General features: G+C 41.8%; 1 protein-coding gene and 1 long non-coding RNA gene across 5 annotated transcripts in view; one reads left to right on the forward strand and one right to left on the reverse strand.

The window, feature by feature from the left end:
• Nucleotides 1-26262, forward strand: part of LOC123386101 — a 92521-nt gene that overhangs the window by 63630 nt on the left and 2629 nt on the right. For 2 of the 3 annotated variants that reach the window (XR_006599649.1, XR_006599647.1), the window contains one exon: nt 25468-26029. This is a non-coding gene — a long non-coding RNA (uncharacterized LOC123386101). Of the gene's footprint in view, nt 1-25467; nt 26038-26262 lie in introns of all 3 variants that reach the window. The other variant, XR_006599648.1, reaches the window with a different exon arrangement.
• The window catches only part of SLC35F4 (solute carrier family 35 member F4), a 249620-nt gene continuing 236540 nt past the window's right edge, over nt 13183-26262 (reverse strand). The window contains exons 5-8 of one of the 2 annotated variants that reach the window (XM_003987684.5): nt 22784-22909; nt 20337-20529; nt 16619-16708; nt 13183-13629 (exon numbers count right to left, since the gene is read on the reverse strand). In XM_003987684.5, the coding sequence (XP_003987733.1) occupies nt 13388-13629; nt 16619-16708; nt 20337-20529; nt 22784-22909 (651 nt within the window). In that variant the 3' untranslated portion in view covers nt 13183-13387. The remainder of the gene's footprint in view (nt 13630-16618; nt 16709-20336; nt 20530-22783; nt 22910-26262) is intronic. The other variant, XM_045059965.1, reaches the window with a different exon arrangement.

A 26262-nucleotide genomic window follows, 5' to 3' on the forward strand; every position in this document is an offset into this window, starting at 1 on the left:
GCAAGAAAGGAGATAGGTATTCTTAGTAAAATATTGCAGAAGATGTGCAATGGTTTAGTCATCATAGCTGAAAAGTGTTAGTTGTCTTCTAGACACTTTATGTGAGGGCTTCACATGCTTCTCTCTACAGTTGAGGACATGAATTGACCCCTTCCCATTCTATCCATTAAGGGGCACCAGAGAAGACACAGAATACTTACAACTCACAAAACTCACAGAAAGGCAAGATCCAGTACCAAGGAGTGAGCACTTGAAGACATACCAAACAGGCTAGAAACGTCACCCAAAGACTTGACATGGTTAGGAAGTTTTCAATGGATGAGAAGCCATTGGACTGGCTGAACATTCTCTAGGATTGTGTGTGTGTACTTGACCAGCTGACATTAAGGCCGTTTTGTTTTAGGTTTAGCCATGTCTCCCTTTACAGTAGAAAGCATACTGGCAGAGTTATAGTAGAAAATGAAATGTCATGTGTCAGAGTAAAAACAGCCATCGTTCTGGAAGATTCCAATTTAATCACACTGCTTCTGATATTAAGGCCTCTTGATTCTCTCTATCCCCACCATCGACTGCAGCAAGTCAGATTTCATGGATATGAGCAACCAGCATTGAGCCATTCTTATGATTTATTAACTCACCGCACCTTCCAGCAGTATCATGAATAATTTGTGCTGCGCTTAACACATAGAGGAAAGAATGGAACAGTTCATTTTCCATCAGCCAAACCTAAGAATGACTTTTTGGCCAGTCAGTTATTATTTGATCAATTGACCCCTCAGTTAACCCTGCACCTGGATTAAAAGATAGTGGATGGTGAAATTAAATTGGACTGTTTCATGAATCAAGGCATTCACACTGAAGAAAAATATTCCTCTCACAAACTGCAAGACTTTCATAAATTAGTACTGTGAAAATGGGTTCTTTTTATTTTATTTTATTTTTATATGAAATTTATTGACAAACTGGTTTCCATACAACACCCAGTGCTCATCCCAAAAGGTGCCCTCCTCAATACCCATCACTCACCCTCTCCTCCCTCCCACCCCCCATCAACCCTCAGTTTGTTCTCAGTTTTTAACAGTCTCTTATGCTTTGGCTCTCTCCCACTCTAACCTCTTTTTTTTTTTTCCTTCCCCTCCCCCATGGTAATGGGTTCTTTTTTAAAAAAAATTTTTTTTCAACATTTATTTATTTTTGGGACAGAGAATGAACGGGAGAGGGGCAGAGAGAGAGGGAGACACAGAATCGGAAACAGGCTCCAGGCTCTGAGCCATCAGCCCAGAGCCTGACGCGGGGCTCGAACTCCCGGACCGCGAGATTGTGACCTGGCTGAAGTCGGACGCTTAACCGACTGCGCCACCCAGGCGCCCCAGTAATGGGTTCTTTTTAAATGATGTTTGGGGTTCCAGCTTAATTTTACACTTTTCTGTGCTGTTTTAAGGAAATGGTGCTTTATTTACGCTGCTGGGCATAAAACTTTCCTGGTTTATCTGTAATAGCAGAATCTTGTTCTACTTTCTCAACCAAGTAAGGACAAGGATGATAAAAGCACAATGGGGAAATAACCAAAGACATCTGCTTATCAATTTGCCATTTTTTATAGGCACTGGCCTTGAAATTCGGTGGCAAATGGGACTTACTAATTTGGGAAGAGAGAACAAATGCCACTACTTTTGTGGAAGCTAATGCCTTTCTCTAGGAAGAGATGAAAAGTTAACTCTAGTGAAAACAGCAGTGACTAGAAGTCGGCCTGGTTTTAGGCCAGAGATCTACCACAAGCTGAAGTGCAGTCTTGGGACAGGACGCTTCACTCCTCTGGATTTTGATTTTCTCAACTATACAGTGAGGGAACTTAGATGAGATCTAAGAATCCTTTCCCACTCTGACATTTTATAGTACTAATCAATGATGATGATGATGATGATGATGATGATGATGATGATAATGTGTGTGCACGCTTCTATTCCCCAGTTCCTTCGTGACAAGATGGCATATAACCTCACTGTGGTAGGTGGCCTTTAAGATGGCCCTTGGTGGCCCTTGTCGGTGCAATTCATACCTTTGTGTAGTCCCTCCAGCCCTTGCCTTGGGTGTGGGCTAGACTTATCGATTCATTTCTAACAAATAGAAAACAGTGGAAGTGATGGGATACCCTTTCTGAGATTAGGTTACAAAAAGACTGTGGCTTCCATCTTGTTCACCTGCTCTGAGACAAGCTAACTGCCTTATTGCAAGCTGCCCTAGGACAGGTTCATGTATGTGACAAGACCCCATGTCTCTGTCCAACAACCAGCAAGGACTGAGTTCTGCCAACAGCTATGTGAGTGAGCTTGTAGCAGATCCTCTAAGGGACACCTGGATTTCTGATCGCAAAAACTCTGTTAAATGTCTGTTGTTTTAAGACTCTAACTTTGGAGTAATTTTTTATGCATCATTAGCTAACTAACATACTCATCAAAGGCTTTGCCTTCTAACTTGACAAGCTTCTCTTGTTACCATTACTAATATTTTATTTTTCATCTTCAAATGAAGTTTATTTGGAGATTGGGGACAGTATTAGAAAGGGAAAAAAACCATCCTTTCTTTGCCCTAAATGTTTAATGATTTATAATAATAGCTTACCTTTATTGAGCACTTTCTACCTAAGAATTATGCTCTAATGCTCACGGCAGTTCCTTGAGGGTCAGTATTATATTGTACAGATGTGGAAATTGAGACTTGGAGAGGGTAAATAATGCAGGATGGTAATAATGTAGTGGGTAAATAATACACATGAAGTAAACGACTGATGGAGATAGAGTGGTGTTGACAAGAGAAAGGATACTATCACTTTGTAGCACTGTTAAAGCTACAAAATGAGTGTTGAGTTCCAGTTGGAGCACCTCACATTAAAAAGGATTTTTGTATCCCTTAGCATAACACCATCCAGGCTCAGCATTGTTGCAAATGACAGGATTTCCATATTTTTAAGGCTGTATATGTACATAAAGGGTATAGACATACACAGATGCACACATACCACACGCAATGGAATATCATTGCATTGTACTGTAGTATATACACTACATTTTCTTGATCCATTTATCCATTTACTGACACTTAGGTCATTATTATACCTGGGCTACTGTGAATAATGCTGCAGTGAGCACAAAAGTTCAGATACCTCTTTGAGATCATGGTTTCCTTTCCTCTGAATATATACCCAGAAGTGAGGTTGCTGGATCATATGGTAGTTCTATTTTTAATAGCTGAAGAAATCTCCATACTGTTTTCCATGGTGGCTGTACCAGTTTACATTCCCACCAATGGTGTGCAGGTTTGTTTGGCTGTTTTTTTCTCCACATCGTCGCCAGAATTGTCATCTTTTGTATTTTTGTTAATAGCCATACGAACAGATGTGAGGAGACATCTCATTGTAGTTGTGATTTGCATTCCCCTGGTGATTAGTGATGTTGAACACCTTTTTATATGCCTTTTGGTCATTCATTGCATGTCTTCTTTAGAAAAATGTCTATTTGGGTCATTTGCCCATTTTTAAAAATTGGATTACTTGGGTTTTTTTTGTTATTGGGTTGTATGAGTTCTTTGTTTAATATTCATTTATTATTAGATATTTGGTTTGCAAATATTTTCCCCTATTCCCTAAATTGTTTTTTCATTTTATTTGTGGTTTCCTTTGTGTGCAGAAGCCCTTTAGTTTGATATAGTCCCATGTATTTATTTTGCTTTTGGTGTCACATTAAAAAAGATTATCGCCAAGACCACTGTCAAGGAGCTTAATCACTATGGTTTCTTTTAGGAATTTTGTAGGTTCAGGTTAAATCCACTTTGAATTGATTTTTGTGCACGGTGCAAGATGGGGCAAACAGAGAAAGACAAATGCTACATGGTATCACTTATATGTGAAAACTTCAAAGAAAAGTCAAACTGGGGCACCTGGGTGGCTCATTCAGTTAAGCGTCCAACTTTGGCTCTGGTCATGATCTCTCGGTTCATGAGTTTGAGCCCCACATCAGGCTCTGTGCTAACAGCTCAGAGCCTGAAGCCTGCTTCGGATTCTGTGTCTCCTCTCTCTTTGCCCTTCCCCCGCTCACACTCTGTCTCTTTGTGTCTCAAAAATTGTCATTGGGGCGCCTGGGTGGCTCAGTCACTTGGGCGTCCAACTTCGGCTCAGGTCGTGATACCGTGGTTTGTGAGTTCGAGCCCCATGTTGGGCTCTGTGCTGACAGCTCAGAGCCTGAAGCCTGTTTCGGATTCTGTGTCTCATTCTCTCTCTGCCCCTCCCCCACTTGCTCCCTGTCTTTCTCTGTCTCTCAAGAATAAATAAGTATAAAAAAAATTAAAAAAAAAACTGTCATAGACTCTGGGTCTGGAGTTCTCTGTTGTCCTGCAAGAGAACAGGATGCAGGATTGAAAATGCGAGAGAGGCTAATGTCTGGGAGGAGACAAGAGCTCTGAATAAGCGTCCTTGCTCTGTTCTTATTAAGTACAGAAGGCTTACAAATGTGATGGATGTGCACAAAGAGACAATGAAACTGTGAACATAAACTCATGGGCGTGGGACAAAGGGGGTTTTGAAGATATGTGGTCTTAAAGGTATGGGTCAATAGGAAACAAAATCCTGGCACCTGGCAGATGGTTGTTTATAGCAGACGTGACGCCCTACCTGTGTTTACCTAAATTGGCCTAGGGGACAAGAAAAACAGCATGCTACCTCAGGGTCAACAAGGCATCTTTCTTTTGCTAATTAGCTCCGCTCTGGGCAACTTCATCTGCCTGCAGTCTATAGCACTATTTACCTGTTTACCTAATTTGGTCCTTCCTTCCTGTGAAAGCAGTTTTCTGCTATTGTCCCATACCTTTGTCCTATACTGGGGGCCTTTGTGCTGTTTAATCTTATTTACCTAATCTTGGATGTTTTTCATCCAGAGGTTTCCTATTCCTTTGTCCTGTACAAGGGGCCTTTGCCCCCATTTACCTAATCTTGTTTACCCAAACTTGGGTGTGTTCATCCTATGGCTTTCTAATTCTTTATGCCTTGTTAACTCATCAGTGTAGACTCAGGGAATTCCTAAGCTTATTCCCCACGAAAAATAAATAAACATTAAAAAAATTTTTTTTGAAAAAATTAAACTCCTAGAAACAAAGGAATAAAAGTGATTTCGGGGTTGGGGGCAGGGAAGATTAGGGAGAGGATGGTAAAAGGATACAAACTTTCAGTTATAAGATGAAAAAGACATGTGGAACTCATGTACAACATGTGACTATAGTTGATAACACTGTATTGTATCATTGAAATTTGCTAAGAGAGTAGAACTTAAATGTTCTCACCAAAAAAAAAAAAAGTAAATAGGTGAGGTAATAGATATGTTAATTAACTAAAAACAACAACAACAACAACAACAACAACAACATGGGATGGTATCCCCATGGGGCTATGATTGAGCTTAAAGGAAAAATCCAGGAGAAATATGACATACCTGTGTGTAAGAGACATTTGACTCCTGTGGGCTATAAGTAACAGTTTGAATCATCAGGTGGAACTTTCAAAAAAGGCAAGTGTCAGCTCATTATAGGGAGGAAGTCTGTAACAATAATAAGCATTTGGAACCAGTGGGTTACTTAAAAGAGTGAAAATATGTTTCCCCTTGGGTGCTCAGGCAAAGAAAGGCTTGGTGTCTATCTACTCTTCTAGGGTGGGTTACAAGAGATTTGGGCATTAGGCAAGGCTGGAATGAAAATTGCATGAGGAACTTTCCAACTGAGATTTCATGATTCTGGACATTGATCTGAATTCTGATAAAGAGCCCAGACCTCTTGGCCATTATCCAAGTGAACTATTTTGCCCTTCTTCATCTTTTCACGCTTCCATCCAGAACTCTTACTGAAGTGGCTAAACAAAATATCCTATCTGAAACAATTTTGTCTGTGTTCTGGGATGGTTCACATTCTCCTGGCTCTAGTACAAACCCAGATATGTGTCTGCAAAGAAATCCAGGACACCTCTTTTCTTCATGTCAGCCTGGGGCCACTTGTCAGTAATACATTTGAGGAAAAACAGAATATTCGTAAGACTATTGACTAATTTTATTCTTTTAAGCCAGTGTCCTTAGTCTCTCTCCCTCCCTCCCTCCCCACCCCCTTGCAGTGATATTGAGTTTTGGCCACACAAGGGGACATGGAATTCTAAGGACTAAAAAAATATCAATAAATACTTGTTTAATAAATGAATAATTCTTTATCTTGACAGGATTGAGATTCCTTCTTTCTTCTTCCCACTAAATCCTCTTGTGAGCTATTGCTGGGCAAGGAAAGAGAGTAGGACAAAGTCTCTGTTTGCAAAAGCTCCCAAATGTTTTTGTGTACTAGGTAGTTCCATCAGCCTTTGGTTATTTGTAGCAAATATCAGAAATGATATGACTATTCGACAGAACAAGTAGATGATTGAATTTTGATATCATATATCTTATAATTACCATGTGAGTGATCACTTTTATGGTTCAGGCTGGGATTGCTGCCATTAAATGAATATTCTGGTTGATATGTTCTTATTTAGAAGAGCCGGACTTCCAATTTTCTAAGAGTCATGCTATATTCAAATATACCAACTCCCAAACCATATTGAACAGCAGTTTTTCTGGATGATTCAGAAGACATTTTAGAACATACAGAACCACAGGAACAACATTATGAATGTGGGCTTTTGTACTGTTGTAAATTTAAAGAGAAAAATAAGAATGAAGAGGAAATACAGATATGCCAGAGAGGCTCTTGGAAAACAGAGTGATGTGATAAAAGTTAATATCAATATTGAGATGAGGTCATAAGAAGAGCTCCAGGGTCCAGCCAGAATATAATGGATGATGTCAACATTTCCAAGAGAAAAAAATCTATCAACCAAAGGTATGTGATCAACATGAAACAGAAAACATCGCAGTGTCCGCTCAGCACTGGTCAGGGATACAAGATTGTGTGTAGGGATGGTTGCAGGGAAGGAGAAACCTTTATGTGAAAGGACGGAATTGGACTGGTGTTAGCTGACAGAAATAGAATTATTAGAAATGAAAATGTAGATAAATGTTGAAAATTATAAGTCCAAGTTGGATTTTTACAGAAGGCTTTATGAAAGAAGATGAAAACTGGAAATATTTTAACATGAAGATGAGTTAATGCAAATAAAAATATAGCAGGAGAGAAATTTCGGTCAAATGTGCCCAGATAAATCACATAACCAGTAAGATACAGAAGATAGAGAGTTCCTTGTGTCTGCCTTCGTGAGACTTTAAGAGTGGGATAAGCCAGGGGTGCTGACAGAGGTAGAGTGGGGTCTTGACCAAGACTGAATTTCAGCACATCACTTTCAGTTACCTAAGTAAACAGAACCCATAATTACATTATAAAAAGAAAATCATGTTTAAGGGAAGTAATTACAAGCTTCTTATATAACTTTTGAATGTCCGATAGCTGTATTAAAAGAGTATAAAGAAACAGTTGAAATAAATGTTATAATATATTTTATTTAACCCACCATTTCCAAAAAAATATTCTCGTTTCAATATGTAATGAGTAAAAGCTATTGATGAAATAGCCCACATTCTTTCTTCCCACACTAAGCCTTCAAATTCCGGTGCATTTGACACAGCACATCTCAATCTGGAACAGCCATATGTCAATAGCGACACGTGGCTTGTGGTTAGCATATTGAACAGTATTCCTCCAGAATAAAGCAGCTAAGTTCACACTATTTGGAAAACTACGTCAGGAGTTTTGGGAACGTCTGAAGTCCATCCCTGAGAGGGGCTTCTAATCCTAGGTTATAATTCTTGCTCCTAAAATTCCTCCAGCTCCCAAAGGATCTGATGTCCCTGTCTCCAGCAAACAATGACAAAGTGGCCTTTGCTTTTGTGGCTTACGTGGGGGAGGGTGGCACACTGACAAATCAGAACTTTAAAATGTGGGTCTTTTGCTCTTTCTGCCTCTGAATTTTGGGCACTAACACCCCAACTCCATCACATGCTGTACTCTTCGGTTCTTTTTTTAATTTTTTTATTCAAGTTAATTAACCTACAGTGTAGTCTTGGCTTCAGGAGTAGAACCCAGTGATTTATCACTTACATATAACACCCAGCGCTCATCCCAACAGTGCCCTCCTTAATGCCCATCACCCATTTAGCCCATCCCCCCCACCTACCTCCCCTCCAGCACCCTCAGTTTGTTCTCTGTATTTAAGAGTCTCTTATGGTTTGCCTCCCCCTTTCTGTTTTTATCTTGTTGTTCCTTCCCTTCCCCTATGTTCATCTGTCGAGTTTCTCAGATTCCACATATGAATGAAACCACGTATCTGTTTTTCTCTGACTGGCTTATTTCGCTTAGCATAATGCGCTCTAGCTCCATCCGCATTGTTGCAAACGGCAAGATTTCATTCTTTTTCATAGCCGTGTAGTCTTCTGTTCTTAACTCCACTCTCAGTTGCTACAGGTGTGTGTTGAGTGGGGGAGGGGGAAGACAAATCAATAAAAAGAATTAAAATTAATAGAGACTTCTTGTTCTGGCCTGCCAGATAAGCCGGCATCACCCGTAGCAGGTGTCCTTTGTGCTTCTGACAGGGGCTTATGAATAAGTAAGAAAGAGGATTTGTACTTAAATATCAGGAACATTCTAATGCTTAGCCCAGTTATACCTCACTCTTTCATCGCTGGCATCGTCCTTCTCCAAATCATTTGTCCTCTGGTGGATCTTGACAAAGCGTCTGCACAAAACTAACAGGCGTGCAAAACCTGGATGAGCAAAATTGATTCGCCTATAATTTGTTTGTGAAGCGATCGGGCCGTGGTTGAAGTGATTTTAATTTCAGAGCCCGAGTCACCAGTCTGTCTTTTTGTCAGGCAATTAGTTCCACCGGCTGGGCAAGAATGCTGTGATGCAAGGGGCTGAGGGGAACTGGGCAAGTGGAAGTGGTCTACCCTTTCTTTTCGCTTCCCCTGAGTGTTCCTCATGCCAGGCTCCTTTTGTTTCTCTGGTTTATTCGAGGTAAAATTCCCTGCACGCTCTGTGTGCCTCTGTTGACTTTGCTGGGCATCGTGCCGTGGATAAGTGCTCTGGATAAGGACCCAGAAGGAGGTAAACGGAGGAAACTCTAATAGTAGTTACAACTTTGGGACTGTCTGGCCATGTGTTAGACTCTTCAACATGTGATTTTATTTAATACACTCGACAACCTCCATTGACAGGTGTTAACATCTTCATTTTACTAATGGCAAAATCAAGGGGCAGAGAGGTTGGTTATTAACTAAAGTCGCACATCTAAGAAGTGGAGAGTCATGGCCGCAGCGTGGGTACTTTTAATCCCTGGACTGTGCTGCCCATTCAAGCCGTTGCCTTTTGGACTTTGGGGAGGAACCATGTTTGGATTTAGAGGCCAGATAACAGTAACCTCAACAAGGCACTTCCACCTATGAGGGCAGGGACTTTGTTAGTGTCCTTCAAGCCCAGCTGAACCTGCTTCATCCTAGGCATATAGGAAGTGCACCCATATTTTTTCAGTGACTAAAGTGCATTATCCCATCTGATTTTCACAATAAGAGGTAGCAAAGAAAGGTATTATTATCGTTATTTATGATTATTTTACCTGAATGGAAAGGAATATCTCATATTCACAAAGTGATTCAAATAAATTTCTGAGTCATTTTAGTTGTCAGGTTGACAACTTACTTATAAAGGTTAAAGGTCCCAGATGCAGGGACCACTTCCTGTACATTCTGTATCCCCTTCCGCATAGTGCAGAGTTCATTGCCATGGTCAAGGAAAGTTCTGTCAGACAGTGCTGCTCTAGAGGCAGGCAGAGGCTGGTTGGTGATGACCTAACATAATACCCTACTTCAGAGCCAGAGGTAGAACTTAATAATTTTTGAATGAATAAATGAATGAATACCACAACGGAACTATTTTCTTAATATAGACTAAGCTAATTACGGTGATCAGTCATAGGTTGAATTAGTGCTTTCCAGGGTAGCTGACTCCATTTTTCAAAGTGAATCATCAAAAACTGCAAAACAACTCATTTCTTAAACATGTCAAAATGCAATTTTAAATGTCATGCTAAGTAATGGCAAGATGCTGGAGTGGGTTAGTCAGTGATTACTGCTATTTAACAGTAATTTAAAAACAAGGCAAGAGCAATGTTTGTACCAATATGGCATCCAAATAGTCAAAACCAACTCTACTTAGATAATGAATTAATTTATATGTATTAATAATGTATTTAATTTATTTTATACCATTTTTCATGGAGTTTAAAACGAGTCATAGTTATTATGTTAGTTAATATCATGTCATCTGTCTACACCAGAAGACTGGCATTGCCTTTTCAAAAAATGACAGAGAAATGACAAAAAAAATAAGGTTTTCATCTACCACGATGCTCAGCGGGTGTGATATCCTGAGTCCCCGTTTCTTGCCCTGCGATTGTCTCACCTATATTTTGTGGGGGGGCACTTGAATAAAAAAAGAATAGTAAAACAGATGCAGAAAGGTTTGGCTTCTCATACTAAACTTCTCAGAAAGTGCAGATTATCTTACATTGCTATATGCTTTAACCAGCCTCTTTGGGAAGAAGTGCCTTTGAGCAATTCAGCAAGTTGGTATTTTGTGGCAACATTTAATCCCTTATGTTCCTTACTTTAACCAATCTCATCTGGAAAAAAAAGCCTTAACTAAGATTGATTTAATACAGTTTGAGGGAGGGGCATATGTCCAGGGTAAAGCAACCCATTTATTTACTTATTGAATGTTTGCAAGTGCCAGACATGTGCTAGGAACCCAATGATGACTGGCACACAGTCCCGGCTCTCAAAGATCTCCTGGCCTACTGGGAACTCAGGCCAGTAGACTGGTCATTACCACGGAGGGTGACCAGTACTATAATGGGAGTAAGCAGAGTATTCTTAGGAAGTCACGTTGTTCAGCTTGGGGGAAAAGAAAAGATTTGCTGGGAAAATAGAAATAAATCATGTCATGATGCCTAGGTAATGGTTAGTCAGATGATGAGAGAGGCAAAGAGAATACAGGAAAGCACGTCTTGGTTGAAGAATTACAGGAAGTTGTAGTGTCGCTAAAGCACAGATTCAAGGGGCCACAGTTGGGTGGTATGGTGGAATGAGGCTCCAGGGCTGTGCTGTCCAATATGGTAGCCAATAGCCACAGGTGGCCATTTAAATTTCATTTCAGGGGCGCCTGGGTGGCGCAGTCGGTTAAGCGTCCAACTTCAGCCAGGTCACGATCTTGCGGTCCGTGAGTTCGAGCCCCGCGTCGGGCTCTGGGCTGATGGCTCAGAGCCTGGAGCCTGTTTCCGATTCTGTGTCTCCCTCTCTCTCTGCCCCTCCCCCGTTCATGCTCTGTCTCTCTCTGTCTCAAAAATAAACATTAAAAAAAAATTAAAAAAAAATAAATTTCATTTCAAATCAATTAACAGTCAATAAAATTAGAAATGCAGTCCCTGAATGGCACTAGCCATATTTAAAGAGCTCAATAGCCACTGTGGCTACTGCGTTGCATGTGCAGATACAGAATATTTTCATCATCACAGAAGTTCTGTTGGATGGTGCTTCTGTAGAGGTAGACAGGGGCCAGTCAGCAACCAACTCTGGATGAACTCTGAATGACACGCAAAGGTACTTGGAGCTTATACTGAGAACAGTAAGATGCCATTGAAGTGTGTGTGTGTGTGTGTGTGTTTATATTTATTGATTGATTTTGAGAGAGAGGGAGCACATGCATATTGGTGGGGAGGGGCAGAGAGAGAGAATCACAAGCAGGCTCTGAGCTGTCAGTGCAGAGCCCAAAGTGGGGCTTGATTTCATGAATCATGAGATCATGAACCTGAGCTGAAATCAAGAGTTGGACCCTTAACCGACTGAGCTACCTAGGTGCTCCACAACTGAAATGTTTTATACAGGAGAGTAGAATGATCACATTTATTTATTAAAAGTCACTCTGTAGGGCATAAAAGGAATTAGAAGCAAGACTTGGAGTTCGACCAGTGCAGAGAGAGACTCTTTCATTCATTTGGGCAGCTGGCTAATGATGGCACCATTAACCTCAACAGGGAACAAGGGAGAAGGAATAGATCTGGAGAAGAGAGATGATAAATTCAACTTTGTTCTTGAATTTGAAGTCAACAATGAGGCATCCAAGTGAGCTCGCAGAAGGCATTTCGGAAGTCAGATCTGAAGGTCAGGGGACAAATCTGGGCTGGAGATAAAGATTTTTAAGCCAACACTGCATGGATGACATTTGAAGCCCAAGGAGTAGGTGAGGTCTCTGAGGGAGAGAATATGGAATGAGATGCTAAGAAGGCCAAAGACTGAACACTGAGTGAGGAGACCAGCCTTGGAAGAGGTGCCCAGAAAAGCAGCTGGTGAGGCAAAAAGAGAATGAGGAAACTGTATGGGATTCAAGTGAAGAGGATATTTCAGGAAAAAGGAGTGATCATCATGTCAAGTGCTGTAGAGATGTCCTCTCTGTAATCCCTGTGCCATTTTAAAATGTCTACCTCATATCAGACATACAGTAAAACCTTGGTTTGTGAACATAATTTGTTCCAGAAACATGCTGGTAATCCAGAGTGCTTGTATATCAAAGTGAATTTCAAGAACCATTGGTTCAGTTGTGATCATGTGACGTTCAGTGTCACATACTACTCGCGTTGCAAGGCATCGATTGTTTATCAAGTTAAAATTTATTAGAAATGTTTGCTCATCTGAAGAACACTCGCAGAACAAGTTAATTGCAATCCAAGGCTTTACTGTATTTGTAACCACTCTTATTCTCTATACTTCTCTAAGCACACTGGAAGTACACACTAAGTCTTCTATATTTTCATGTTCATTTTTCCCAGAGTAGGTCTTGCATACAGAAGGTGCTCTTTTGTTAGTCGTCTAATTATTTTCCAGCCTTAGAATTTGAGGCTTTTATTGGACTTAAATATATATAAAGTGTGTATCCTTTTCATGTGTTTTCCTCTTACGTCATTTTCTCTGATTGAATGAAAATGTCTTAGTTCCTGGTGAGGGTAAGGTCACAATAAACTCATAACAGTAAAATCTCATGTTTTCAGGAAATTTTTCAAATTGGGGGGGGAGGGGACAATTCCCTCTGAAACAGAAGAAACAGAACTAAGATGGATATGTTTTCATAAAAAATTTTTATTATGATCATTTACACCAGTTCCTTGATAAGCATATAAATGTAAACTTTTATCATTGGCATTGTTTCACATATGACTTATCCAAATTCAGAGTTAATATTGTCATTTGAGTGTACCGGTAGTGAGAAAATTTTATTATATTCACAGAATATACATACACGTGCATTCAAAATGGGTCCCTCGTTAAGCCAGTGGTATAGACACTGTCCCATTGGCCCTGCTTCTGCTCCGCAGGTGTACATTGGAATCAGTAATGTCGTCCACATGCTCCTCGCTCTTCTTTTCCTTCAGGCTATTGATGAATCTGAGGGTAATTTCATCCCACTCCTCTGGCAAGAGCATCAGCAGAAACCCAATGCAGATGATGATCGTAGCGGCCAGGCGGACAACATTGAATATCACCTCCTGCTTCAGGAGATCCACAGCTAGGGAAGAAAAATCAAGCCGCAGTTTATGACTGTTTCGAAGCTTCTTTGAGAGCAAATGACCAAAGTCGTTGCTATTTCTAGAAATTTCTTTCTTTAATTTTTTAAAATTTGATGGGGGGGGGGAGGCGAGGGGCAGAGAGAGAGAGAGACAGAGAGAGAGAGAGAGAATCTTAAGCAGGTTCCGTGCTGAATTCAGAGTGCAATGCGAGACTTGATTCCACGACCCTGCGATTATGACCTGAGCCAAAATCAAGAGTCGGACACTCAACCGACTGAGCCCCCGCCCCAAGGTGCACCAACTACTTCTAGAAATTTCTGAAGTCTCCCTTGTTCTTTCAAGCTCGTCTTTCCTTTCTCCATATCATTATATTGTTCCCTTTGTTTGCATTCTGTTCCTTCTCTCTAAATCAGACTTATCTTTCAAGGCTCATGTCATCTCATTTAATTACAACTCTGCAGTTTTTATTTCTTGAAACTTTTCTTCTGTGTCCCTTCACACTTCTCCAGTTTCATTGGCCGCTGAAGATTTTTTCAAATGAGCAAAGCTTTTTAATATATATGGCTTTACACATGCTGTTCTTAAAAATTTTTAATTGAGGTGGAATTCCTATCAATTAAAATTAACTATTTTTTTTTAAAGCTTGCTTATTTACTTTGAGAAGAGAAAGAGAGGGAGAGAGAGCGTGCATGTGCGTGAGCACCTGTGAGGTGGAGGGGGATCAAAGAAGGAGAGGCAGAATCCCAAGCAGGCTCCACACTGTCAGCACAGAACCTGATGTGGGGCTTGATCTCACAAAGCATGAGATCATGACCTGAGCTGAGATCAAGAGTCAGATGCTCAACTGACTGAGCCACCCAAGCACCCCTAAAATTAACTGTTTTATTTTATTTTATTTTATTTTATTTTATTTTATTTTATTTTATTTTATTATTTTATTTTTATTCATGTTTGAAAGAGAGCACAAGCAGGGGTGGGGTGGAAAGAGAGGAGGACACAGAATCAGAAGCAGGCTCCAGGCTTCGAGCTGTCAGCACAGAGCCCAGCGTGGGGCTCGAACCCACGTACCGTGAGATCATGACCTGAGCCGAAGTCGACGCTCAACCGACTGAGCCACCCAGGCGCCCCTAAAATTAACTATTTTAAAATAAATTTAGTGGTATTTTGTACATTCACAATGTTGTACAACCACCACCTTCATCTGGTTCCAAAACATCTCCATCACTTCAAAGTAAAACCCGTTAAGGGGCGCCTGGGTGGCTCAGTGGGTTAAGCGTTCGACTTCGGCTCAGGTCATGATCTCTCAGTTTGTGGGTTCGAGCCCTGCCTCGGGCTCTGTGCTGACAGCTCAGAGCCTGGGGCCTGCTTCCGATTCAGTGTCTCCCTCTCTCTCTGCCCCTCCCCCGCTTGTGCTCTGTCTCTACCAAAAGTAAATAAACGTAAAAAAAGAAATTAGAATCCGTTACCCATTTGTTTTGGGAATGGGAATCTGCTGTTTGTTTCCATGGATTTCCCCATTTTAGGGATTTCGTATAAATGGCATCATACCATATGTGGCTTTTTGTGTGTGGTTTCTTTCACTTAACGTGAAGTTTTTGAGGTTCAACCATGTGGTGGCATGTATCCATACTTCGTGCCCTTTTATGGTTGAATGATGCCCCATTGTATCACAACTTGCTTATCAATTCATCTGTTGATGGACATTTGGGTGCTTTCACCTTTTGGCCATTGCGAGTATGCTGCCATGACCACTCATTTACAAGCATATTTTTGAGTCCCTGTTTTCAGTTTTTCGGCACACGTAGCTAGCAGCGGAATTGTCGGTCATACATGTGCTTTGTACAAGCAATGCCCTTTCCTTCTCATATCCACACCATCCAGCTAATCTCTCCATTAGCTCTCCCTTTTGGCTTCTTGCAGGAAGCTGGCTGGATGCCCTTCCTGGGTGCTCTCAGAGCATGCATTACATACGTTCCTCTATCAAAGCAATTCTGTCTCTACATCATATCTACTCAATTCCTTTTGTCTCCCTCTCTCCACCACATGGTCTTGAAAGCAGACAGTAGGTCTTATTCAGCATTAGGCACAGTTCCTGGAACATCCTAAGTGCTCAGCGATGCTTTATTGAATGAATGAATCCCTGGATGAATGAATGATCTTCCATGTTCCAGTCTGTCTCACACAATTTGGCATTTACTAACAAATGGTACATGGAGTTGTAAGTTATTTCATACATATCGGTCTTACTTTCCAAATTCAGTGAAAGTTCCTTTGGGAATGTCCAGGGTGTTTTGTTGTTGTTGTTGTTTCTTTTACAGTCTTGCGCATAGTAAGTGCTCAGTGAACACTTGCCGATTGTCCTGGGGGCAAAGAAAGCTGGGTACCCGAGACTTGGAAAAATAGAATTTTACAGTTGGAAGGACTGTACAGTCTTCCAAATCACTCACTTTCATTACTTGTTCCACTGACAGCTTTCACTAAAAGATTACTATGGAAAAACAGCTTCCCTTCTCATCCCTGAAGTGAGTCAAATTGCCTTTTCATGTATCTGTTCCAGAGGGCCATCTGCTCTGCCCCCAGGAGAAGCTTCTGCAGCTCCCCATGGATAGTCTGATGGGGAGCCAACACCCTGCACATTTCCTACACTTTCATTAGTGACGTTTACTTGAGAGTCCTATGCTGGGATGCCTTTTGTTTCCATAGGACTTCCTCTAAAAATACCACAAAATTAGGTTGTCAGGGAGATTACATGAAACCCAAATGATACATTTGGTGTTTAATTCTAAAAGCACGACCAAGAAAAAACAGTGTTTATAGCTGCAAATTTTAAATCTGCTGCATAGTTATTCTGTTGTCTGCCACCTTCATGATATTTAAAAACATCTTCTCAGGCAAAGGACATAATTCACAATTGCTCGAAGAAACAACTCGGGGTGTAAAAGGAACATGAGCCGAGACTTATTTGCACATGTCAAATCACGCCAGTACCTGCATTTCCAGGAACGCTGAGCACTGTCCCAATGGAGATCAGGATTGGGTATGTCAGCACCACGCCGACATTCACCAGGATGTTGAAGGCTGTAAAATAATGGAGGATACAGAGGATGAAAGGAAATTGACACGCTGGGCTCTTTCCTTCTTAACGTAATAGAACCGATGTTTTTGCTAAACGTGCCTTCTAAACTTGTCCTCACCTTTGGTCAATTAATCCTCTAATTTGGGAGATGGATGTAGGAGTTTCTCGATTGAAGTAGTCCTATTCTTTTTTCTCCTCTGCCACCTTGGCTCTTGCCAAGGTGATCTCTTGCCACTTGGGTGGCAAAGGGTGTACGAAGCAATTGCAAAGCAGTGAAATAACCAATTCACTCCACCGCTTATTAGCACTATAGAGGTAGGTTGGGGCCAGCCAGAGGTTGAAAGCAGACTACTGATTGAAGTTTGGGCTTTCTCCCTTTAATGCTTTGCTCTATTATGCCATATTCCTGGATAACTAACAGGCTCTAGCGTTACTACCTAAAGGAAGATGTATCCAAGGATGGCTTATGCTGTTTTGTTCCCTCTCTCTTGCAGTGGGCATCACGCAGGCAAACAAAAGTGTATTCTGTGTAATGCACAGAACCTCAGGGACCTTTTCCGCATCCCAATTTGTGCACAGACTGCCCAGGGGCAGGTCTGCAGAACCAAAGGAAGGTATAACTAGAAACATTTAATTAATATCTTTGGGTCCTTTTAATAAAATATAAAATCGGTTAAAATAATCCTCTACCTCCCACAAAAATGATCAAAACTCTAGGTTTTCAAAAGAAAAACAATGATAAGCCACATAGAACTGTTTTCATAGATTTCAATCCGGTGTTTGTTTTAGGGTTGAGAGAGGTGAGTGTTAACAACTACAGATTGTCCTCAGTTCAGAGAGATCTCTATGTAACTGACTCAACCATGTTGCCTGTATCTCTATAGAACCAAAGATGGTTCTAGAGCCACTCCAGTCAGGACAGCGTTTACTCTTCCATTGCTATCTATAATGCTTGCTTTAATTAAACCCACTAACTTGGTTCTCTGGAGTCACTTGGTAGTTAGAGACAGTGGGTTTGACTTTCATAAAACTTGGACTCCTTCATAGTTACCATACAAGAGTAGTGGCAGTCAAGGCGGAGGACCTTCCTATGTTAATAACTGCTTCTCCTTCCTGGCATAGCCACAATGGGAAAGACTATTCCAGTACCTCCACTCTCTCCTCAGACTCGGGGAATAAAATATAGCACATTCTAGCAGGTCAGGAATTAGTTAAATTCTACACAGACGCTGCTGAACTCCTGAACTGCAATTTGTTTAGGCTGAACTGGATATTTCAGCCGATTGAAAGTATTGGTATTTGGGTGAGAACTGAGTCCTGCTCACTCAGCAAGAAGGAGGTGGTTTCACCAAAATGCGTGGTCTGTTTCTAATTTGTTCTTTAGGTAGCACACTTACTTTTCTGCCACCCTAAGGACAAGAATATATAAGTCAGTATGTTATCTGCAGCACGGGGCCCAGCCCAAGTTTAAGTGGGACTCGGACGTATCAGGGAAATTTGGGTGAAGGCACTCCCTGGCAGATAGGCCCAACTGTGAGAAGGAAGGAGGCACAGTGAGCCTAGGTGAATAAAAGCTGTAGTTACGGGCAATGTGGACGGGTCAGAGGACCACCTGCTGTTCATCCAGCCCAGCTCCAACCAGGTCATTATCTGGTTACTATGGAGAAGAGAGGGATCGAAACAAAAACTTAAGAACAGGAGCCGGGTGGCTCAATCAGTTAAGCATCTTGATTTCGGCGCAGCTCATGATCTCACAGTTCATGAGTTCAAGCCCTGCATCTGGCTCTGTGCTGATAGTGCGGAGCCTGCTTGGGATTCATTCATTCTCTCCCCCTCCCCATCTTTCTCTCTCTCTCTCCCTGTCTTTCTGCCCCAACCCCGCTCATGCTGTCTCTCTCTCAAAATAAGTGAACTTTTTTTTTTTTTTTTTTTTTTTTTTTTTTTTTTTTTTTTTTAAAGAAGAAGAACAGAATCAGTGAAGTTTGTAAAACACCTGGGGTGTGTAACACAGTCAGGAGAGAGGCTGTCGCCTCATTTTGTCACAGAGCAGCTTTGGCACAGGGAGGACTGCAGGGCACTGGGGAAGGGCTGGGTGGAGCAGCTCTAGTTCCGGGTGATGCTCTACCCCGTGGAGTCTGGAGACCATGCTGCTTGGTGGAGACCTGGCATCCTGCCGGCCTGGGTGATACCCAGCCTGGGCCGGGCTTGTGTAGAAGCATGTGTTAGACATGCCAAGGGATATGTGTTGGTGAAGGGCAACTTGGCAGCAAGCTGGAGATATGTGTACACAGCTGGGGCCAAGAGTCAGTGAAATTTAGATTATGACTGTTCCCAGCTAGATTGTTTTGGGCCGGGAAATTATCTCGGCACTTTTAATTAGGATGCTTGGGTCTTTTGGGAACACTGCTATTGATTTCTACTTAATTTAGCAGAGGTTATGGAAGGTCGTAACTCCACATTTTTGGACTTCAGAAGTAAAATTCAAAGGACCAACATGACTGATCGTTCTCTTATCTAAGACCTCCCCTTAGGGGCCTGGGCCAAAGTAGACCCAGTGCCTATGTGGGAATGAAAACCAGGTCATGTTTGTCCCCCCGGGAGTTATAGTGCTGCTTCAGATTATGTCACCTTGACAAAGAAGGTCAGCTAAGGGTTGGCAGATGTCCTGCAGGTCAAGTGCGGTGGGTCAGTGGGGACTAGATGGAGGGGGCTGTCCTTAGGAAGGGTGAGGAGAGAGGAGCAGGATGAAAGCGATTTGGTTCTGAGTAAGGGGACACTGAGTCATTTAGCGGTTGCTGTTGTTCAACTGCTTGGGGCGGGAAGAGCAGGCTTGTTATTTTTCAGGTTCCTCTTAAGTCCAGTGACAGAAGCAACACAGCTAGAAAGTGGGAGCCCCCTGGTTGCTCAGGTGAAGCAGACTACCTTGAGTTTGGGGAGTTTTGAGAGAGAACATTAAAAAGTTCAAGTCAATTGGCCATTGACTAGGCACAGCCTCCTTAGCAGGGAGACCAAGTCTAATTCTGCCTTCTCCTCTTGCCTGCTGAGGGCTTCCGATCTCAAATTCATTCTCCACACACAGCCAGCCTGTGTGTGACTAAAATGTAGATGTGCGCCTGTCACCTCTGCTTAAAGGCCATTAAGTGGATTTTAAATCCACTCCCCTCAATAGCTTTCCAGGCCCTTCATGACCTGCTTCCTTCCAGATGTCATCTTTTTCCTCCTCCCCATTCTTCCTGTACTTGGTGCGTCAGCCATTTTGATCCATTCTGAGTTCCTTGAATACACCATCTGTTCTCTCCCTCTGCCTGATGCACCGTGATCCACCTGGGACACGGTAACATCATACAATATATCATGAAGGATGGACAAGGCTGCTTTAAGACCAGTGGTGATAGAGTGCCCTGGGCCTCCAGCTCACGTCTTAACCCATGGGAGGTATACCGGTTGAACAGCTCTGATCTAATCAAGCAATAGCCTGCAGAGGACCTTCTAACCATTAACCAACCTTAGATAAGTTTGGAAAATAGAGGACAAAGGTTCCCGAGGGAATAACCCTATTATGATCATTCATCTATCCAAGGAAAGGTCAAGTGACATAGGGAATGGAAGGCAAAACCTGGAGCCACTTACCCAGCCACAGCCCGGCCATCCCACAGAGATAGCCCCACGGCAGAGCTGCAAATGAGGACCAGTGTTCCACCTTGGTGAAATACAGGACGACCGGGGTGAAAGAGATGAAGATTAAATTGAAGAAACCCAACGTGGAGACAAAGTGTGCCGCTTCACCAAAGTTGGCACTTCCGAGAAACATCTTAAACAAAACCTGGATTGGGAGAGAAACCCCTTAGCCACACAGTTAGAGACTTTGCCAGAGCAGAAAGGCAAGTTCTACACAGTGAGCTAACCAGCCCAGAGTTTACCCTCTATTTCTCCTTATCCCACCACCTCCATGGCACAAAATGGACTGTGAATAAGTGATTAAAATGCCCTGCAGTCTTCACATGAAACAGCAAATGCCATAAAATGAACTCCTCATGCTGTTGGAAACTGCTGCAAGTCCTGTACTCTGTTAGCACCACCCTCGGTTACGGGTATAGGGTGAATGGTAAATAAGAGTGCACACGAGGGGTGCCTGGGTGGCGCAGTCGGTTAAGCGTCTTCAGCCAGGTCACGATTTCGCGGTCCGTGGGTTCGAGCCCCGCGTCAGGCTCTGGGTTGATGGCTCAGAGCCTGGAGCCTGTTTCCGATTCTGTGTCTCCCTCTCTCTCTGACCCTCCCCCGTTCATGCTCTGTCTCTCTCTGTCCCAAAAATAAATAAACGTTGAAAAAAAAAATTTTAAAGAGTGCACACGAGCCCAGGAGAATCTAGGATTGAGATGCCATCAATTCTTCCCGTCAGGCTTGGGATGCATTTTACCCTTATTTCGACAGATACTGAAAACTAAATTAGACAGAGAGAGCCTGTCATTATGTTGTTGAGAGAATAATAATGGTGCCTTGGATTTATAAGCACTTTCCTCTCTGAGCTTAAAACACGTGCACAAATACTGTGTTTATTCTTCAGATTAAAACTATTTTTTTTTTCTGGATATAAATCTGTGTACAGGGGAGGAAGATAGCAAGGAGATGTCAATGGCTACCATTAAGTTACGTTGGGCTGAGGAGGGGCCGGGCCTCTAGTCCATACTTCCTGACTTTATAACCCTTCTGCTTCCTATGTGAATCCTCAAACAATGTCGAATGGAGCAGATCTTTCCGATGGTGCCCATATGGTTTTATGCATGTCAGCAAATATTACCGCCCCCAGAACGAACACCCCTGTAGCGTGGTCAGGAGAATTGTCTCCATGAGATAGCCATCCCAGTGACACCGCAATTCCAGGCATGCTTTTAATGTCAACTGGACTTATTATTTTTGCTCATGAGAGACTTAATCAAGAGGACTTGACCACGTGCTGTTCTTTGGTCACATCAGACACCTCAGTGGGGTCTCAGCTGGGGGCAAGTTAGACGCCAATGGCAATTGAGTGAAAACTTGTCAAGCTTGTCACAGAATCAGTGGGCCAGGAAATGTCAATATGGAAATAGACTCCGTGCCTTCAGAGCCGCGGTGTTGGTGAATAATCAGAACAGGCATCCAGGAGGGATGCAAAGGGCGTTTTCTGCTTTTCACAGAGAATCTTCTCATTGAAACACCAAGAGAGGTGAAAGTGGAACAGTGCTTTAGCTACATCCCGAAAGCAGGCTCTGACAAGTGGAGCTTTGGGGATAACCTTTTAGATCTGCTCTCTCAGTCCTTGCTTCTGAAGTCAGGGGCAATGACTATAATAGATTTTCCACGGATGGCAGGCGGCTCCAGTGGAGAAGGAGTGGTAAGTACATAGTGCAGACCAGGAGTATCCATCAGAGAGGAAAGGACGTCCTTCATTTCGCTAATAACCGGAGTTCCTGTGGCTTGGGGTTAATACATGGCAGTCGACTCTCAAGTGACAGCTTGTTTCTTCTTTTTAACACCTCATTGGAGTTAAAATAAGGACGGTGGTAGTTAAAGTAAAGAAAGTTAAGAGCAGAATGGTCTTTCTCAGCCCCCGCTGCAACCAGTTGATTTCTGAGGGGCAGAGGCAGGGAGCATGGGCTTTGGAGGTGGCCAGTGGGAATTTAAATCTTGCTATCACTTCCCATCTGTGTGGCCTTGGGCAAGTTATTTAATCTTTTTATTATTTATTTATTTATTTATTTATTTATTTATTTTTTTAAACTTACATCCAAATTAGCATATAGTGCAACAATGATTTCAGGAGTACTCCTGAAATCAAGTTATTGAATCTTTTAAACCTCAGTTTCCTCATCTGGAAAGTGGGGATAAGTACCTGTGCCTCATAAGGGTGAGTTAACACAGGGGAAAATTTCTGGCAAGTACTCAGTAAATGGTACTTATTCTTATTTATTATTATTATTATTTTTACTTATTTTTATTTAAACCACTTCCCCCCCACCCCCAGCCAAGATTTTCTTTGTCCTGCCTTCTTTTATGACTTAAGTCTAAGCTATGACTACACAAAAAAGTGCACGACATACCTTGTATAATGCAGACGTAGAGGCTGAACCCACTGCAAAGGCCACTCCTATGATCGAATCAGTGTGGAAATTATCTGCATATGCCATCATGACGATGCCGGTAATGGCCATTATTGCAGCAACTATCTGTCAAATAGAATGCAAAGGAATTAAAAAAAATTGATGCCTCCATATCTCAGAGCAAGCCATTGAAGACTTCATGAGAGTTGCTAAATGCCTCCTCAAACCCAATTACCTCTTGTACATCGCTGTTTCAATGCGAGAAGGGTCAGTATTAACAAGAAATCAGTATGCTCCTGAGACATCCAGGCAGAGAATATAAAAGCTGCTCCCATTCTAATTAAGGGTTAGTAATTTTCGTGTAATTTTTTCGCTCAACTTCCCAGAGATTAATATCCGTGTTGGCAAAATGAATTTCACAGGAAATCACTCCAGAGCATTTTCATCTATACTGTATGTTTTTTCTTCAAAACAATTCAGCATACATTTTAATCAGCTCCTTGGATCAATGCATGGTTTTGAAGATCGACACATAACCAGGACTTGATTAGGGAGACCTAACATTGATGCAGCTAAGAGGCAAAATTTAAGCCATGGGGCGGGGAGCGGGGGGGGGGGGGAAGGAAAGCAAATCATCTCTTATAGTGATTTACAAGGAGTGGGCAGAGTTTTCACTGGTACTTGGAATGTCAAAGGGAGACTAGTTCTTCCTTCTTTTTACGTGCGAATTAAACCACAAAAAAGATAATTTCATCTCATTACTCTAGATCATTAACCACACAAATTTGATTGAAATCATAAGGGTACGATATTTCGATAGGATGCTTGAAATATTCAAAACTCCCTTAGAGAAATGCTGATTTACATCTGTTTCTTAAAGGATCTTGAACTGATTCTGCTGGAAAACATTTCAAAGCTATAGTAAACAGGAAAATAACAGGCCCTGGAATAGGAAACAATACGTCATTTCCTTGTGAAATAGTCTCACTCACTTTTAAATCAAGATGCAACTTTGCGAGAAATTTATAGGTTACGTGGCAGTTAATTTTGTTAGGTTTCAGTTCTGAGTATTCCCAAGTAAATCAATTCCTCCGTAGATAGCTTTTCCACGTATGTGGGGGGTTTTTTGGCCCTTCTGAATATTAGTGAATTATTTATTGCAACAAAATGTAGATCTTCAACATGTAACCATAGACTTGCTCCAGGCCAGCGCAGAGTATGGTGGCGATGACACGTTATCGTTTAGATGCTGCTAAAGCAATTCTTTTGTTAATGACCACGAAAAGCAAGTGCACTGTTGGTTTCAGACCTAGCTTCATACTAAAGCATCTTTTATGAAAAACAGCAGGAGTACTTGAGAACAGACGCTGACATGTCAGCAGTGAAAAACCGTCTTCATAAAGCGTTTTTCCGGGAGGCTGCTTGATGGGAGGCGTTTCTCTTGCTGAGTGAATATCGTATTCTCTAAAGCTCCCAGGCATGTGTTCTAGTTAGACCATGCCTCAAACTATAGGGAATAGAATCTAATACACACACCATGAGATGTCAAGGAAATTTTCCAAACAAGAAGTAATAGACTCATAAATAAACATGGTGTAGGGGTTATCTAGACTTAGAAATTGTGTGAGGGTTATCATTTTCTTTGATTTGGGGATTTATAGTTCAGCCAAGGACTTGCAACAATCCTTTGGGCAGTCTGATTTCAGACAAATGAAAAGTCATGTTAGACACTGGCATTTTGGTTTTGTTTGTGTGTGTAAATAATATTCGTGGGTCGAAGTCTTCAAGTGCACAAGTAGATTTCCCTCGTAAGACTGAATTTGCAGGACAATAAATCTGAATGGGTATTTGTTTTCTTTCGGCCAAGCATCAGTTGTGTTTTCTTGTTCACATCAAGATGGGATTAATAGAATACAGTGTTAATTGTAATTAACTTTGTCACCTTAACTGTAACTGTAACTTTAACATGAGGTACTGTTTCATATTTAAAATTATCAAAATTATTGTATAATCCATAATATTTGGGTTTAGGCAACTGTGCATAATATGTAATTCTGAGTTTAGGGAATTATGAAAACAAACAGCCTATACAAAATAAAATAAAACACAAAAACACTGTCTGGCAAGTGATGAACATTTAACACTAATCACCCCCCGGCTACGACTTCAGTTAGGAGCACTTCCTTTTCTGAGTCAGCCTTTAGTAAAAATATATATGCTTAGTATGTCTACTATAAGTATTCCCAAGATAGAAATTGGGTATGGAGAAAGATGATAAATTTTATAGCAATTCAAAATTATAACTATGATGAGCCTCTTAAAGGTCTCCATTACATTTTATATTCAAGTGCTTGTGGAAATATTAGCCAGACCACTTAAACTGACATTATCAATTACACCAGTGTTTCTTTCCATTGCTTTCATGGAGAGAAGCATTTTTCATGTCGCAGGGCTGGACAATGTGGTTAGTTACGTTCTACAAGCATGAAAATCTGAATATTTGAGATGTTAGAAAAATTCTTTTCTATGGCATGAACAGTAGTTGATAGGTTATATAGGTTTGCTGTGGGGGGGCGAAGATAAGCTAAATTATTTTCCACATTTTTTTACTTAAATCTCACAGCTAACAGAACATTTTCCGTGGCTGCGTTTTAAGAAATGTTCAATGTGCTTCTTGTCTACAGGGTTGGAACTAAAGGACGAGAGCTCAGCTAATCTAGGAAATGCAGGAAAATGCTGGATGGGAGGCTCAGCGGAGTGGTCATGCGGATGCTCCCACGGTGGCTCTCCTTGGCACCACTGGTTAATTGCAGAATAAATACTATTCAGATTTCCAGAGAACAAATAGCCTCAGCACAGATCTGAGTCTCCGACATCTTCAGAATTCACCAGTTATCAAGGAAGGATGAATAGTCTATTCTTTTGAATAAAAGACATAAAATGACTCTTCTCGGGCTCAGGACACTGGAAACGTGCCTGCAGAAAGCCAGTGCCTTAAATACTGTGTCGGAAATGCGCGTGTGTGCACATCCACGTGGTGACAGCCACAAAAATGCCTTTGAGCCCATTAGCATCCGTATGAGGGACGCTTCTGCTGAAAACACACCATTTCGTGGCGGCACCCGTTTGGCTTCAGCAAAACGTGGCTCTCCTCACAATCTATTCCAGTTCCAGCCCTCTAGCCAACCAGCCTTGTTCTGAGTAAGACAGAAAACGCACCGCCGCCACGACCTGAATCTGCTTTGGGTGAGAATGTTAGTAACCATAATGACCATAAAACTGCCAATGCCTCAGTTTCAACTTTGGAAACCTCTCAGTCCCCTCACATCGTGGTGTGCCCACCTTGGGTGGGGGGCGGGGAGGGGAGTACCCTGCGGAAAAGAATTTATTTGGTCCATTTTCCCAGCCTACCTCTTCAGGGACGTTTCTTCCTGAGCCAGCTACCTTCCTCTGCAGGCTCAGCCCCCTGTGAGAGCCTC

This window comes from Felis catus, chromosome B3 (genome assembly GCF_018350175.1).
Source record: "Felis catus isolate Fca126 chromosome B3, F.catus_Fca126_mat1.0, whole genome shotgun sequence".
NCBI classification, from domain to species: domain Eukaryota; kingdom Metazoa; phylum Chordata; class Mammalia; order Carnivora; family Felidae; genus Felis; species Felis catus.